The sequence below is a fragment of the Sinohyriopsis cumingii genome, chromosome 5 (assembly GCF_028554795.1).
Source record: "Sinohyriopsis cumingii isolate HCF-2022 chromosome 5, ASM2855479v2, whole genome shotgun sequence".
Taxonomy (NCBI): Eukaryota; Metazoa; Mollusca; class Bivalvia; order Unionida; family Unionidae; genus Sinohyriopsis; species Sinohyriopsis cumingii.
Window position 1 is genome coordinate 2,748,697 of NC_142965.1, and position 18,811 is coordinate 2,767,507.

General features: G+C 34.6%; 1 protein-coding gene across 4 annotated transcripts in view; it reads right to left on the minus strand.

Moving 5' to 3' along the window:
• The window catches only part of LOC149798530 (uncharacterized), a 49,769-nt gene that overhangs the window by 16,831 nt on the left and 14,127 nt on the right, over window positions 1-18,811 (minus strand). For all 4 annotated transcript variants that reach the window (XR_016420984.1, XM_089957344.1, XM_089957343.1 and 1 more), the window contains exons 5-8: window positions 16,330-16,457; window positions 15,489-15,616; window positions 9,687-9,797; window positions 4,394-4,559 (exon numbers count right to left, since the gene is read on the minus strand). Coding sequence is in view for 3 of the 4 variants with exons in the window: in XM_089957344.1 (XP_089813470.1) it covers window positions 4,394-4,559; window positions 9,687-9,797; window positions 15,489-15,616; window positions 16,330-16,457 (533 nt within the window). In the remaining variant the exon portion in view is untranslated. The remainder of the gene's footprint in view (window positions 1-4,393; window positions 4,560-9,686; window positions 9,798-15,488; window positions 15,617-16,329; window positions 16,458-18,811) is intronic.

Below are 18,811 nucleotides of genomic sequence, written 5' to 3' on the forward strand. Positions count from 1 at the left end.
ATTCAGTTTGAGTGACATGGAGTTTGTCAGAAGAATGTCTTTTAGGTAATTTAGTTTGAGTGACATGGAGTTTGTCAGAAGAATGTCTTTTAGGTAATTCAGTTTGATTGACATGGAGTTTGTCTGAAGAATGTCTTTTAGGTAATTCAGTTTGAGTGACATGGAGTTTGTCAGAAGAATGTCTTTTAGGTAATTCAGTTTGAGTGACATGGAGTTTGTCTGAAGAATGTCTTTTAGGTAATTTAGTTTGAGTGACATGGAGTTTGTCAGAAGAATGTCTTTTAGGTAATTCAGTTTGAGTGACATGGAGTTTGTCTGAAGAATGTCTTTAAGGTAATTCAGTTTGAGTGACATGGAGTTTGTCTGAAGAATGTCTTTTAGGTAATTCAGTTTGAGTGACATGGAGTTTGTCTGAAGAATGTCTTTTAGGTAATTCAGTTTGAGTGACATGGAGTTTGTCAGAAGAATGTCTTTAAGGTAATTCAGTTTGAGTGACATGGAGTTTGTCAGAAGAATGTCTTTTAGGTAATTCAGTTTGAGTGACATGGAGTTTGTCTGAAGAATGTCTTTTAGGTAATTCAGTTTGAGTGACATGGAGTTTGTCTGAAGAATGTCTTTAAGGTAATTCAGTTTGAGTGACATGGAATTTGTTTGAAGAATGTCTTTTAGGTAATTCAGTTTGAGTGACATGGAGTTTGTCTGAGGAATGTCTTTCAGGTAATTCAGTTTGAGTGACATGGAGTTTGTCCAAAGAATGTCTTTTAGGTAATTCAGTTTCAATGACATGAGTTTGTTCTTAAGTGTGACACTATCTGGGTCCATGACTTTGGTGAACACCCAGTGACTACAATTTAGACTAAATGGGAGAGCATGGAACTGGTATGCTCTGAAAGCAAGCATATTGCTGGTCAATCCTGATCCCATGGTCCCTCTCTTGGATGACAATGAGAATTGACCTCAGAGGTCTCCATCCTGAACCTGTGTTCCTGAATGTGCTGGCTGAGAGAGCATAGGTTGATGATTCGTATGAGCTTGCATTGCCATTGGGGACTAAGAAAAGTCTGAAGAAAAATCTTAATGAGTTTCCTTTTTATGAAATATCTTTACTGCCCTTTTCTTGAAGAGATATTATATTTCCTGCTGCAGAACATCTTCCTTCTATGTGTCTTTGATGATGTCAAAAGAAATGGGAACCCATGATAAAAGAAGGAGGTGTGACCTGCTAGCCTTGCAAAATAACTTCTAAGACCCACAAGTCGTTAGGGCAATGAAACTCCAACTCCAAGGTAAAATACTTAACTCTCTTCTCTCCCATCCTTCCACCAGAATATTAAAATCGGCCAACAAGAGCACTGTGTAAACCCCACGGGTGTAAAACTGAGGGTTAAAAAAACCCTTGGTGTCAAAACTGGGGGTCAAATAAAAAATGTGGGGGTCAAAAATGTACTGACAATGTTTCATCTGATCCATACTTTTTCAGCTTGAAATAGGATATTGCAACTTGCATAACCTACTCTATTTAAAAACACAAATAAACCAACATGCACAATTATTGAACAATTTGCAATGTCCATTCAAAGAATAATTTTATTCATTTTTCTTTTAGTTTAAAGTTGTACTTTTAACAGTCCCCGTATAATCTTTTTGTAGCAACATTACATATAAGCCAATACAAAAAGCCAAATAAATCTTTTTGACCAAAAGAAAGTCAATTTACTGCCTGTCAAAAAATGTGTACTATCATCAGTTTCACTGTACGTCATCCTAGAATACATTTATCCAAAGATCAAGGAGGCTAATAATCCATCTTCCTTCTAATAAGTTACACTTGAACTTTAAGATCTTTCTTTTATTGCAGCGAAGTTAAAAACCACCAACAAAATCTGCAATGCCCCCTTGACTTTGTAATCCAAATAATGCATTTGTCTCGGCAAGTTTACTGATTTCTTTGTTGTGAAAGAATGTCTTGGGTGATAGTGTGTTCTTCATATATCTTGAGGGCGGAGTTTTAAAATTTCTTAAACCCTGTCATGAAAGGATTATTCACTTTTGCAGTCTGCGCAATCACGCGATCAGAAGTCACAAAGGTAATCCTAATGGATGTGCCATATTCCAGTCAAGGGAATTATTTTCTCCATTTTTCAGTAAAGTTAGATCCAGTTACTCTTTTGTGTTCTGCTTCTTTCACTTTCTTTGCTAATGATTCTTAGGGCACGCCATTTTAATCTGGAGATCACTTTCTAGTGCAACAAGCATTGAGGTTAAACATCTGGATAACATCTTGCTGAGCTCGATGGAAAACATGTAAGAGTTAGCGAGATTAGAGGAAGCTACTCTGTCATAACTTTGCCTATGCTTGTCTGGTTCCATTTCGTATGCTCCCTGTGTTGCAATACGAATAGTGGAGTGCAATGCAGGAAGCCTACAAAGCAGGGAACCAGTCTATGCCTCTGCTGGAAGTATACATGATGCCATCCCTCATCCAAAGCATTGGATATTAAATAAATCCTGATGGCATGCGAATCCTTTGCGTCCAAAAAACACACAGCAACAAAATGTGTGCATCAATTTTCTCCAGTGTGTCCCTGATGCACAAATGTGCACCAAGGGAAACACTGACAGCATGGCATTATTTTCTACAGGAAGGAAACACAAAGGAAGAGGAAATGGACCAAAATTAGACCCTTTCTCACTCTTCTATGTTGCCACTTAATTTTGCAAACTGGGTCCAAGCTTAGGAGTCAGGTGTGGAGAAGGGATTTCCAACTGGACCTGCCTTAGAGGTTTCCTTCTTGTCCATCTCATGAAAAGAATGGGGATCTCCGAGTCATGGGACCTGCCTCCTTGGCATACCTGCCTTATGGTTATCTTTCAGCAGCATGGACATGGATAGAAAGGCATGTCTCTCCATGGTGTGGAAGACAAGGGAAGCAGCTATGGAACTGGAAATAAATATGTGAGTCAGATGCTACAGCATGTCTGTTTGAAGAGTTATCCATGGTGGGATCAAGACTGTAGTCATATTGCTCAAAGTCAGCCACAGAAACCAGATTAAGCATGGAACTAATAGCTACAACAATGTGAATCATATGTATTGCAGGGGTTTCCAGTCCATGAATATGTAAGACAAAAGACTTCTAGCAAACAATGAAGTGGCAATACATTTTGAAGATGAGGTAATAGAAAAATGCATTGACTTCATTCTTACCTTTAAGTGCATGCCATTCTGAGGTACATTACGCCATGCATACGTAATGTTATTGTGTGGAAGCCATACTTCATTTCCAAATCAGTAGGTTTTTCTTTAGCACAAATGCAAGACGTTCACAAAGACTGATACTCGTAGATAATGCAAAACCTAAGTCTTTGTGCAAAAAACAATTTCTTATTTCAGGGTGACTATGCCATTTGACCTTTAGTACCTGAAATAAGGTTCTTCCTTAGCACAAATGCAAGCCATCCAAAACATTTGGCAACAATAGATGGTGGAAAACTTTCTGTAAATACATTTTATTTCTTTCAGGGACCTAAATATCTGACCTTTTGAACCTGAAATCAACAAAGTTTGTTTCTTTTCCCAAATGCAAGCAGTCCATTAAGTTTGGTAACTAGATGGTGTAAAACTCAAGTTCTTGTGTGGAAACCACTGTGTGTTGTCCAGTCACAGTGACCAATACTTTCTGAATCCTAAAGTGACAGTAATCTTCCTTCCCTAAGTGCTAGCTATCAGTGAAGTCTGATAACTGTACATGGTGGGCAACTTGAGTTATTGTCTAAAAACAAAACTGGCAACAGAATAATGGACCAACAGAAATCATGATATAATTTGCTCCACCTAATGGCAGGTGTATAAAAATTGCACTTAAGGTACAGAAAAGGAGTTGTAAAACTTCATGCACAATTTATGAGCAGTATATGCACTTGTTTTTATAAGTTATATACACCATTGTTTTATTAAGGATTATACCCCATTGTTTTAATAAGGAGTATGCCCCATTGTTTTTATAAGGAGTATACCCCATTGTTTTTATAAGGAGTATATCCCATTGTTTTTATAAGGAGTATACCCCATTGTTTTCATAAGGAGTATACCCCATTATTTTTATAAGGAATATACCCCACTGTTTTTATAAGAAATATACCCCATTGTTTTTATAAGGAGTATACCCCATTGTTTTTATAAGGAGTATACCCCATTGTTTTTATAAGGAGTATACCCCATTATTTTTATAAGGAATATACCCCACTGTTTTTATAAGAAATATACCCCATTGTTTTTATAAGGAGTATACCCCATTGTTTTTATAGGCAGCATACACCCTCCTTTTCATAAGCAGTATACACTATCATTTTTATAAGCTGAAGTAACAAATCATGAAGACTCAATCCTTACCATCCAGGCAATCCACAAAGTGATCAATCTCTGCTTCAAAGGCTCTTCTGAATCGCTGAGGATAGGAGTTTTGCAATCTTCTCAGGGTGGCCCCTTTGGCACCATCAAATATGCATCCCGGTTCTCTCTGGTGGACTGTTTGAGCCATTCCCTTGCTTCCAAATAACTGATTTATAAGAAGATAAAAAAACATCTTTGACATTTTTTAAATTTGTATTGATGGATACTCAAATTTAAGTAACTCTTAATCGTTTTTAAGAATGAAGTCCAAAAAAAATGTGAAAAGATGAGTTTTGTTACAATTTTCAAAACGGAGCAGAACAAAGCAAAACTCAAATGCAATATGCAGAGACTGGATGCAGGTACCAATACGAACAAATAACCAGGATGAATTTTTTGATTAAAACTTTTCAAGCTACAAATTTAAGGTTACCCCAGAATTTGTAAGGGCATAACAGAAAAAAGCTGAATTAGCAGAACACTGTCACCATGAGGTCTATCATTTCCATTTGCCAAAATGTTAATTACATTACTGTAAAAGTGTTAGGATGTTGTCTAAGACAATTACTCTGCAAAATATAATCAATTTTCAAACTATTCTAAGATGAAACTTCATAGAAAACAGAACTGAAATCAAATAATGGAATCTAAATGACCCTAGAATATTTCATTAAAATTAAAAACTGGCCAAAGCCAAAACTCTGAAAATAAAGCCAAAATCTAAATTCAAGCTCATATAAGACCCTGTATGTTTAGATGAAGCTTTACAGACAATATGATTTATATGAAATGCAAAATGTTTTCAAGCTACTGGAGTGTCTATTCTAACCAAAACCACTCAAATGTTATAATATCAGGGCTTGAAATCAGTACTAATCTGCATGCCGATGGTTAATGACTTTTGCAGACAGATCTCTAAAACCCAGCTGTCACTAACACTGGATCTGTGAAAAATTGTTGCCAGTTGATATCATAAAAGTTAAAAAGTGAGGTGGCATTCCTTTTGATCATTACCTGAGCTGTTTATTGTGTTAACCCTTTACCCCATACAAGCACCTTTGGACGCCTCTACTCCATTCGCATAGAAGCGCCATATGACGCTTTTACTCCATTCGCATGGAAGCGCCTTTTGACGCTATTACTCCATTCACATGGAAGCGCCTTTTGACACCCTATCTACACATCATCCATTTTCTATTGGTTTTACTAGCGCCACCTCCTGGGAAAACCCTATACTGATAACTATAGGCATCGTGGGAAAATTCAATCACGTTATATCACACGGTCGCTATTCAAAATAATGTCGTAATCGGCAAGCTAAAAATAGTAACACGGTTAGATTCACCTAATTCAAAAAGATGGAGTCAACGGATTTCGTTCGGCCGTTTCTTGAAAGTTCTGAAGATGAAAATTTTAACTTCGAAGGCTTCAGTGAGGCAGATATTGGTTCTGATATTGAATTCGATAATGTGGATTGTGATACTTCGTCAGATTCCGACGATTCGTGTGATATTGCCGCGGATTTCGAGCCTTTTGATGTAGAGGTCGAGGGAGGCCATATTTGGTCACATAATTTCGATGTCGTGACGGTAAATTCGTGCACGCATCAGGACCAATACTGCCGCAGGTAATTGATGTTAATATAGCTTCAGCTTTTGATTTTTTCAGCCAATTGTTCACGCCTGAAATGATTGCAGATATTTCAAATCACACCAATAACTATGCACGTTTTAAAATGGGGCAGTTGAGGGCAGACGACACACGGTGGGTTGAAACCACTCCTGCGGAAATTAGAGCCTATCTCGGCATCAATGTCTTAATGGGAATTAATTACTTGCCGGATTTATCTATGTACTGGTCCACAGACAATTTAATTGGCAATGTAGGAATTCAGAATGTTTTAACATGCAACCGGTTTCAAAAGTTGAGCCAGTATTTTCATGTGTCTGCTAGAGAAAATGAACCCGCTAGAGATGCCCCAAACTTTGACCGGCTATACAAAGTACGGCCAATCATACAACAAGTTAGCGAGAAATTCCCTCAGTATTACAATTTATCCAGAGAGGTATCTGTGGATGAAGCTATGGTAAAGTTCTCTGGACGTCTCTCTTTTCGCCAATACATGCCTGCAAAACCCATAAAGAGGGGAATCAAAATTTGGATGCTCTGTGATGCTAATACTGCCTATATGTCACGTTTTGATGTTTATCTTGGTAAGCAAGGTAACAACAACAACCCTGAACATGGCCTTGCTTACAATGTAGTAACTAAGCTGACAGACAAATTGCATGGCCGTAACCATCATGTATATTTTGATAATTATTTTACAAGCATCAATTTGTTGGAAGATCTACAAGCAAATGGCTTGTATGCATGTGGGACAGTCAGGTTAAACCGTAAAGGTTTTCCTAAATCTTTTAAGAAATCAGAGGCAATTAAGAAAAGGGGGGATTGTAAAATCTTGCAGAAGGAGGGGACAAATTTAACTGCATCAGTCTGGAGAGACAAGAAAAATGTTTACCATCTCTCCACCCTGAGTGACCCAACATTACAAATGCAGGCTCAAAGGCGTGTTGGCCCCAACATTTTGGATGTCCCTCAACCACACGCAGTTTATAACTATAACAAATACATGGGAGGGGTAGACCTTCATGACCAGCTCCAGATGAAGTATGATGTGGGTAGAAACTCAAAGAGATGGTGGAAATACCTGTTTTGGTTTTTACTGAATAGTGCCATTGTTAACGCCTTCATCTTGTATCGCTGTGCCTCCAAACGCCAAACAAAAAAGCGCTACTCCCATCTTGACTTCAGATTAGAGCTAGTGAGGGATTTGATAGGGGGGTACAGCAAGCGTAAAAGATCTGGGTTGGAAATTGATCGTCCCGGGCTGGTAGAAGTTGAAAACATCATGGGTCACATTAATGTACGCATCTCTGGACCTAAAAGACGCTGTCGCTATCACTTGAAGCACTTACAAGTGAGGCGAGAAACTGTGTATGGATGCTCAGTATGTGGTGTGCATCTGTGCAGGGAAGGGTGCCACACCAGATTTCACAATTTGTGAATTTCGTATTTTAAATATATGTAATTAAATTTGTTTTGTTCAAGTATTTTATAGTTTGTTGATATTCACACTGTATGACCACATACCTTTTATGAAATAACTTTCCGTTTATTCAAGAAATAATTGATGCATTACACTTGGTGGATATTTAGTTTATTAAATATTTTTTTGGAAATATGAAGTTGAATAGGGCTTTATTGCTCTTTTATACTTCAACTAATACATTATAGTCATAAAAGTTCATTTATTTAATTTATCCTTTACACAATAGTGATAAATACAGTTTAGATCTATATCTACTTTATATTTTTCATTTTCATTCTCCTGTTACATGTTGGTCATTTAAATTTTTAATTATATGTTTCTAATTATTTGTCTTCCTGTTACCTATTGTTATTTGTTCATAAATTTTAATTCTATTTGTCTTGTTATATTTTTATTTGTTTGCATTTTTATTCTAGTTCAATTGGTTTATATATAATATATTTCTATTTTCATTCTTGTTATATTTAAATAGTAATTTACGATAGTTAAGTTCATTAATGGCCAGTTTAAAATTAAAAAATAAAATACTATAAAATAATTATAAATTATAATATACAAGTTAAAGCTATGTTACCAAATCATATGATGATCCTTAATTTGTGTGAATTGTCAACACCAGATGCCTTCCATTTCATACATAAGTTGTGCATTGCTATGTTCTATACTCTTTAAGTTAAATAAATATGATAAACTTTAGTATTAGTATATCATATTGTATTTATATATATAAATATATATATATATATATATATATATATATATATATATATATATATATATATATATATATATATATAAATATATATATATATAAGAATATTGTACATTAGTTATTAACATAAAGTAACAAATCAAATGCAATTTAAATGGCAAAGAAAATTCCATGTAAAGAAAATAAAGTTTCACACAACTCTTCTTAGCTCACTATCTGGTGTATTGAAAGCATATTCCATTTTTAAAAAATAATATTTATACTGCAATAAAGATCACCTTTTCCTCTAAAAGTTTTCCATACATGACAAATATGTACAGGAAGAGGAAAACTATTAAAAGTTAGTTTGAAATAAGCTTATACTACTCTGTCTCATATTTTCCTGTCTGTCCTATTAGTATGGGACCATGTAGGTAACCTCTATTCTATTTATAGCACACTGCACTGGGTAACTTTGCTACATGTGTATCAAAGGCCTAAAAAGCCAGATGCTCTATGAGGTAAAGGGTTAACTGAGTAACTACATATATCCTGCACTTCATCATGGAGAATAAATGCTTGTGGTGCAAATGGACAGGTGACACTCATCAAGTAAATTGGTGTGATTATTATCAAACAATCTTCATCATATGGTAGGAATTAAATGACATCAACTGCAAAATGCTGGATAAATGAACAAAAATAGCTTAACTATCACCCATGAGAGCCTGTGATATTGTGCAGGGTGCTTTATTTAGGAGTATTGTTGGTGAAATACAATTACTGTAATTGTTTTGAGTTTATGTGAATGAGTAATCAATGTTGAATTAGAAATTGGACTGACTTTTCTTTGATTTTAGCAGGGTTAGTAAGAAATGTATTTTGGTGATCCTCTGAGTTAGCAAAAAGAAATACTAATTACAAGCCCTGTAATACAGTCTTAAAATAATAAATCTGCTTGTCATTTAAATCAAATAATGAGAGCATGTTAAGAAATAAAATTTCATAGCAGATTTGGTTTAATTTGTTATTTAAATGGTTGGCAATGATAACTAATAAATGAAATGCTACAGAACTCTAAAACAATAGGGAAAGTACATTTACCAATGCACTGAACTGAACTGAAAAACTGAAAAGCAAATCAAACTATATACATCACGTACCCAACAAATTTGCTTGAAACAAGAGAAAATAGACATGAAAGTCAGTTGATTAGGTGAAATGTACTCATCACTGTTTTAACTCATTTGAGTTTTTATATGCCTGTTTTAACTCATTTGAGTCATTATCAAGGTGAAGATTAACAGAACTACATTAAAATGAAATATGTGGGAGCCAAAGTGTTCACAGATTTGTGTATGGACTTGAAAATAGACAGACTGATGGATACCAACTCTTAGAATGCTTTCATTCACATACAGTAACAAAAGGGAAACAAATATCACAGCTACAGTCTGTTTCTCTTCTTAAGCCATATCAGTGCTCCATACCTCAAGCCTCGCATCATATCCATAGATAGAATCCCGTGAGCCATCAAGGGTTGCCAGGATACCTTGTTTATATTTGATGATGACAGCCACAGTGTCAGGCTCACCGGAGTCCTGAAAACATGCAAACAATTATCAGCCATTTGCAGACAAGCACATGATTATGAGCATTAGCAAAGTAAATGCAGGATGCAATATTTCACAACAATTTAAGATAAATCACCACAAACATTTTCTTTTCATTGAACATTTATGAATAATACAGTCGATAAAAGCTGGGATTTATATAGTCAAACCTGTCAATAATGGCCACCCATGAGAAAAGGCCAAACTGGGCTTTGTACACAGATGACTTCTGTATGCAGGTTCAGCTTTCAAACTGTTCTTTGAAATAATATCATGCACACAATATTATTATTATTATTATCATTAATTTATCAACTTATTTTGCTAAGAGTACTATACAACAAAATCATAAAAAATGTACACTATGTTGCTCTCTCCCAAACTCATCTTCCATGCAATTAGACTTAGATATGCTGTTCCAGAACTGCCAACCCTAACAAGACTTTCTCAGCAAGACAGTCAATTTCTTTCTGTCAGTAAGACCAGTTTTCAGTAAAATGTCATGTACTGCTTTGTGAAGTTGGAAAATATGCATTTATAAAGTTCAGAAGTGTGATTCAAGACTGACGCAGTGACGGCAAACATTATGTACAACAACAAAACATTGTAAAGTACACTTAGACCTTAATTACCTCTGGTACAGTTTCACAAAGTGCAGTACCAAACCTTATGGATCTCAATGGCTTCTTGCCATCTCTCAACCTGATGTAATCCTTGTTTATTATTTTTAAATTTCATGTCACGATGGCAATCAATTCTCTCACTATGGGACATACTCAAATCCAATAAACACAATTGTTGCCCTTCCTTTTTCTTCCCCCAAAAATCTGAATATTCCTTTTTATTCTTCCATAATGACTATTAAAAATGTTAAATAAGCTTATTGTCCCTTTTGTCTTGAACATGTATAGCCTGTTGGTCACCATTTTTAGAACATTCTTTAAGCAACAGCTTAATCATGCTGATGTTTTGTATGAAAAAGTATGAACAGTTTAAGGCATCTTAGGTACTCCTGTAAAATTATAGTCTGGTTCCCTGACCAACTCCACTGAATCTAATATTATACCCAGATGTGAATCAAACACAGACCATCCATCATTGTATTTCCATAAGTCTATATCATAAGGGTAATTTCTGTCTGCATTTCAAACAATATGTGGATTAGCCGCTGCTCAACTTACCAAGATCAAACAACAGTGACTGACTTGTGATGAATAGAAAATGAAAGAAGCCTTATATGGCCTTTGTTACTAGAATATGTACCAAAACATCACCTGCACTGAAAGACATGTTTTTAAATATTGAATGACCCCTGACCCTAATGAAAAAGATATAACTTGTATCTCTCCTTAAAGATGACCTTTGACAGCTGCAAAATAGATGAAGATATCAAATTATAGCTGTCACAATGACACAAAAAGTGACTTCAAGTTCTGCGGAAATAACAAATACTTTTCCCACCATCCTTCAAATGAATTGCATGGCCCAGCTATGCTAAGGGACAAACAATTTATGGAGGCATTGTATTTTGTGAATTTTGTTGTATTGTCCCCATAGTAGGTTGACCATTGGGTCGGGGAGCCATCACAAGGTCACGTTACAATCTCACATTATCTAGGGACAATAAATGTAGTGTAGGAAAAAAATAATACACATGTAATCATACATGTACACATTCCCAAAATACACAATCCAGTTTTAGATAGACCAATACAGACATACAGCATCTAGGTGACAGAATTTGCAAAATGATTCATGTGATATTCTCATATCTAAACAATGCCTTCATCATGAAGTAAAAGTTCAGTTTGCATACAGTGAGTGATCTTTGTCAATATACTGCAGTGACCAATTAAAGCCATGGGAAACCATTGTTTAGTTAACACCAGGCTCCTGGCTGTGCAAAGTATGTGACCATTATGTACATGACAGTTATATACAAAGTTTCCAGGGGAAAATTAGAATGGCCACTGAGACTAGGTGACTGCTATATAAAGGTGTCCACCTAGACTGGTCTGATTGTATGATCTGTTCTAGAGAGTGAATATAAATCTTTCAGTGATGCAGATCTAAGTGGTACAAAAAAAACCCCAACACTCATGCCTTTTGGTTAAATTACCATGGAATAAAGTGAATTTTTTTCTTTCTCCCAAATAAAAACAACAGAAATCTACAACTGTTCAGCATTAAATTATTTCCATGTATAGTTTACTGGATCCACCATTCATACAAGGGGGATAATTATTTCTTCATTTGTTAATGTAAAAAAACTGCGGACAATTACAAGAAACAGAAAACTTTGCAGTGTTAGTAACTTAGTGCTTTATATGACTTGTACAGATCAACCCAAGTGGCACTCTACATGACCTTTAAGAATCAGACCAAGTCCACTACAGAATAGGATTGATTCTAATGCTGGGCACTGACATGGGGAAGCCTATTCCTTTCAATTTTGTAAAATTAATTTAAATTAGTATTAAGTCCTTGGATACTGATGTGGGAACTCCCAGTAGGCTAATTTGCATAGGTAAAGTACACTAAGTGGAACAACCCAATTTTTCTGAGATACATGTTGAAAATCAAAGGTTGTTACATGTAACTGTCTTGAGTGAGAATGTTTATGGCATCTTTATTAAAGATTACTGGCAAGTTACTCCATATATAAAATCCAAAACACATCAGAATACTGAGTGTGATTCATTTTCTAAGCAAAATTGTTGAAATGAAGCTGTAATATGTTGTTGTTGTTGTTGTTGTGGGGTTTAACGCCATTTTTCAGCACACGATAGGCTGTAATAAAGAGACATTGAGTCATCTAAAAAGTGAGTACAGCCCAGCAAAAACTCAATTTCAGAACTTTTTGAGGTTATTTTACTTCATGAACCACAGAAGCAGGGAAGCATTTTATTATGTGCAGATGCAATATCAACAGTGTTTTGGAATGTACAACATTCATCAACACAGCAACACCACCAGCATGTTTGACACTCCCTCACAGCAATTCAGATGCATAAAGATCATTTTCTATGCTGAGAAACATTCAACATGATCTTCAGTGATGTCTGAAGTCTCTAATCAGTAGAAAAATAAATGCAACTAACACATGCATTACTTTCAAACCAATTACTGAACAACTGAGATCAAGAAAGTTTGCATCTCATTAATGCTATAATTCACTATCCAGGGGATTTAAGGACAGAAACATGGTGTATTTTGTATTTTTTAATATATATGTGGTTGTGATTATGCAAGGTGTGAGCACATATGTGTATGTGCAGAATGATGATATTTCATCATGCTAAGTCTACCAATTATTTATTGCAAGTGCTTAAATCCTTCAAAAGAAAATATTTTAGTTTTCTTAGATTAGAATTTCCAGTCATTTTCTAAAGGCTCATTTGAACATTTCAGTTGGATGACCTCAAGTTTTGGGTCATATGCTCTGACCCCGACCGGGACCTCAAAACATACTTTGAGCCCTACAATACTTCAAACACTGTCGTGAAATATCACAGATATCTCATAATGGGAAAAAGTATGAACCATAGCTCTCAAAATTCCTTTTTGTTTAATACTTCAACTAAACACACATGTGAAGAATTCTGAAATGTTCATGTCGATGGTCAAACAAAGAAACTACTTTACTCAAGTCCTTGGGAAAGGGATGGACAATTTTATGGTAACTGGAATTGTAATCCGGTCAAATAACATTCTTTAAAGCTACTTGCATCTCGAGAAAATTCTCTTTCAGTACAGCCAATATGGTATATGTCACAGCTTCGATTTATGATGAATAAATTTATCAACACTCATCTTTGTCCTCAAACAGCTATGGGGGGAAGCATTATGTAAAATATCAGATACTGAGCATAACCATGACACTGAAGATGAAATGTCCAAATTAATGTTGTATGAATGCAATAAATTTCATCCACTAATTTCAAACAGCTACAATGTTAAAAAATGAAAGGAAAAGAGTAATGGAGTCATGACCACACTCATTAAAATAGTACCATGTTATGTAATACCATCTAATAATGATGTATCAGTATTACCATGTTATGTAATACCATCTAATAATGATGTATCAGTATTACCATGTTATGTAATACCATCTAATAATGATGTATCAGTATTACCATGTTATGTAATACCATCTAATAATGATGTATCAGTATTACCATGTTATGTAATACCGTCTAATAATGATGTATCAGTATTACCAAGTTATGTAATACCGTCTAATAATGATGTATCAGTATTACCAAGTTATGTAATACCGTCTAATAATGATGTATCAGTATTACCATGCTATGTAATACCGTCTAATAATGATGTATCAGTATTACCATGTTATGTAATACCGTCTAATAATGATGTATCAGTATTACCATGTTATGTAATACCATCTAATAATGATGTATCAGTATTACCAAGTTATGTAATACCATCTAATAATGATGTATCAGTATTACCATGTTATGTAATACCATCTAATAATGATGTATCAGTATTACCAAGTTATGTAATACCATCTAATAATGATGTATCAGTATTACCAAGTTATGTAATACCATCTAATAATGATGTATCAGTATTACCATGTTATGTAATACCATCTAATAATGATGTATCAGTATTACCATGTTATGTAATACCATCTAATAATGATGTATCGGTATTACCATGTTATGTAATACCATCTAATAATGATGTATCAGTATTACCATGTTATGTAATACCATCTAATAATGATGTATTAGTATTACCAAGTTTGTAACACATTCCAATATTGATGTATTGGTGCTAACAATTTTGTAACACCTTCTAATAATGACCTATCATTATTACTAAGTTTGTAACACCTTCCAATAATGATGTGCCAGAATTACCAAGTTTGAAACACCTTCTAATAATGACCTACCATTATTACCAAGTTAGCAACACCTTCCAATAATAATGTAACAGTATTACCAAGTTTGTAACACCTTCCAACAATTATGTATCAGTATTACCAAATTTGTAACACCTTCCAATATTGATGTATCGGTGTTACCAAGTTTGTAACACCTTCTAATAATGACCTATCATTATTACTTAGTTTGTAACACCTTCCAATAATGATGTGCCGGAATTACCAAGTTTGAAACACCTTCTAATAATGATGTACCCATATTACCATGACTGTAAGACCTACTAAAAATAATGTACCAGTATTACCAAGTTTCGTTCTTTAATCTCAAACTATCTCAAAGTTAAAACACAGAGATGAAAGTAGGTGAGACAGATGGAAATGTGGATGCCATGTCCACTGCTTTTCTTCTACAAGGTGGGGAACATAAACATAGAACAAATCATCTTTAAGTCCAATGAGCTGCCTACATGTGTTATATGGTTTCAGTGCACAAGAGTGTGAAAAACCTGCAATTATATATATTTACGCAACTAAAAGTCCAACCATGCAGTCACTTTGGTCAATGTATATGGTGTGCTATTCACTTTGGTCAATGTATACGGTGTGCTATTCACTTTGGTCAATGTATACAGTGTGCTATTCACTTTGGTCAATGTATATGGTGTGCTATTCACTTTGGTCAATGTATACGGTGTGCTATTCACTTTGGTCAATGTATACGGTGTGCTATTCACTTTGGTCAATGTATACGGTGTGCTATTCACCTTAAGTTGCTGATCATTAATGTGACAGTTGACATAGATTGACTCTGGCTGTGCGGATCCTGTGATCCAAGTAATCATGTCCACATCATGAACACAGAGGTCAGCCAAGATATTACATCCAGAGGAATCTAAAATAAAACCATATCATTATTATTATTATTATTATTATTATTATTATTATTATTATTATTATTATTATTATCTAAGCTGTAGTTTGCAGGCAGCAAGTAATATTAACTTATTTTGTCAGTCCATACTATAATTTCAGTACATCTATTTCGACCAAACTTATAGTATGAGTGCACAATGGACCGGATCAATGCAATACAACAAAAATAAGTCGCTGTCACATCCCAAATATTAGGCAAAAGTACTAACATAAGTGGGAGTTCCTTCTTAAGTACATGATGGTTATGGTGATGGTTATGAAGACAAAAGAGATGACCTTTCTAAGATGAATTAGATAACACCACTGCTTGTTATTTCTTTATGAAAAAATTCCATTCTACTGTCCCATGGATGCAAGTCAAACATTTAACTGACGGGGAGTGAAATCTAATGTTACATGTACAAAGTATAAAATAAAATATAAAGCAAAATTGGAATTTTTGTTCTTCATTTCATGACAATTTGAGTTCAAGCAAGAAATAAAATCCAAGCACTCTAATAACCTGATACCTAAATTTCTGATAAGTATTGATGGTAACTTAGGTCTGATGACAAATATGAAATTCAGCAATTTACAAGAGTCTTAACTTGTTTTTATATATATATATATATATATATATAATATATTGTTGTAGCTCATTAGTCTTCACCAAATCCAATAACAAAAACTTGCCTGCATTTTTTAAGAACTCATAAGATGGTTTAGGAGAATCCCGGCTTGTTGTCTTGATAATGTGAACATCACCAAGTGCTCCAGTCTTTACAGCATCATAAACATCTCGATAATCTGGGTCAAATCGTCTGCAGAAACAGTAACATTTTAATATATTTACCAAAATTCTGTACAAAATGTGAGGATTTATTCACAGCGACTTGGAAGGAAAGATACCTGGTTGCAGATTTAAGCAAAATCCCCATCATCATTCTAAACCCAAGTCAATGGCTGCTTGTTTGAATTACATATGAGCGGTATCTGAATATGACAGTGCTATACAATAAAGTCCTTTTTAAGTGAATAGTAAGTCATCCAATCAAAATACTCTCCATGTATGTCTACACACTTTCTACATCTAATTATCAAATTATGAAATAACATTTTATATCTATTTTTGTTGTTTGCACATTTGAAATCTGCATGGTCACCTTCAAATTGTCTTGCACTCAACAAACTTTGTTAAAAGCATTCATCCAAAAGGACTGTACTGAGGACATGGCAAAGTTTGAATTCTGTTCTCCTTCAGGAAGTCTGTCACACTAGCAGATTCAAATGTTGGTGCATTTTCAAGGAGTAGATATATATATACATTAGCTACCAATAAAAAAGTAGATATATACATTAGGTACCAATAAAGGAGTAGATATATACATTAGCTACCGATAAAGGAGTAGATATATACATTAGCTACCAATCAAGGAGTAGATATATACATTAGCTACCAATAAAGGAGTAGATATATACATTAGCTACCAATCAAGGAGCAGATATGTACATTAGTGCCAATCAAGGAGTAGATATATACATTAGCTACTAATCAAGGAGTAGATATGTACATTAGGTACCAATAAAGGAGTAGATATATACATTAGCTACCAATAAAGGAGTAGATATATACAATAGGTACCAATCAAGGAGTAGATATGTACATTAGTGCCAATCAAGGAGTAGATATATACATTAGATACCAATCAAGGAGTAGATATATACATTAGGTACCAATAAAGGAGTAGATATATACATTAGCTACCAATAAAGGAGTAGATATATACATTAGGTACCAATAAAGGAGTAGATATGTACATTAGTGCCGATCAAGGAGTAGATATATACATTAGCTACCAATCAAGCAGTAGATATATACATTAGCTACCAATCAAGGAGTAGATATATACATTAGCAACCAATCAAGGAGTAGATATATACATTAGCTACCAATCAAGGAGTAGATATATACATTAGGTACCAATAAAGGAGTAGATATATACAATAGCTACCAATAAAGAAGTAGATATATACATTAGGTACCAATGCACTGACAGGTAGTTCGGTAGTGTTCCACAACTTTTCTGGAGGCATGTCAAAGTCCAGTAATACTAGCAGAATCAGGCACAGCTGCCTGTATGACTAGGCCCCTTGCATAAAAAATAATAACTGTGCATAGAACTCTTCTGATAGTCGAAATATGCCAAGTGATTTCTGGTCTCAGTTTATTTTTCTCCAATTAAAACTTCACTTTTTATTAGGTCAAGTTAAAAAATGCATATACTTTCTTGACAGTCTGACTAAGTGAAATCATTTGTAGTCTATGCACATTATTTCTCTAATTCAAACTTTATCCTTTTCTATAGAGTGGGGTTTGAAAAAAATAAATCCATGTTTCAGCACCTGTGACAATCTCATTTCAACATCTCTGGTCACTCTTTTCCTATTTGGCATGTAGCTGTTGGGCAAATTTAACCTGAGCCTGTTTTTAAATAAGTCACTGACACATGCAGAACCCATCTTGTGCAAAACTTTTACAGTTTTACATGATTCTTCAGAATGTCAAAATCAGGTGATGAATTATTGCCTATGATAATAGAAATATTTTCACTGCATACTAAGCATCTTCATCAACCACCCACTTCACAGCAGCCTCTTTCTGCTCATCAATTGCAGACAACGGTCTTCCGGAACATGGGTCATCTTCTGTCGATTCATGACCATCTTTCAAATGCTGAAATTACTGCATTACAGTATGATTTGATGGAAAATGACACCCATAAACCTTTTCCATGTCAGCCTCGATAGCAGTTAGAGAATACCATAAGAGCACCTGGATTTTACAGTATGTTCATTCCACTATAATATAAATGTTCTTCAACTGTGTCATTTCAATGACATTTACCTATGTTACCTCAGATGCATACATCAACAGGTGTCTGGCTTGCTGTACATGCAGCTAATGATAATCTGTATATAACCTTATTCTGTTTATTTGTCTATTGATCTGCATTAGATGTACTGACAGGTTCAAAGACACAAAAAAGTTAGAACAAAACAAAAAATGTAAATACCCCTTGTACAATGTATTCTATTCCATAAAAAACATTTATTTACTGTTAAACACTAGGTGAATAAACTGCAGCTTTTAAACTTCAAAATACATAAACCACAT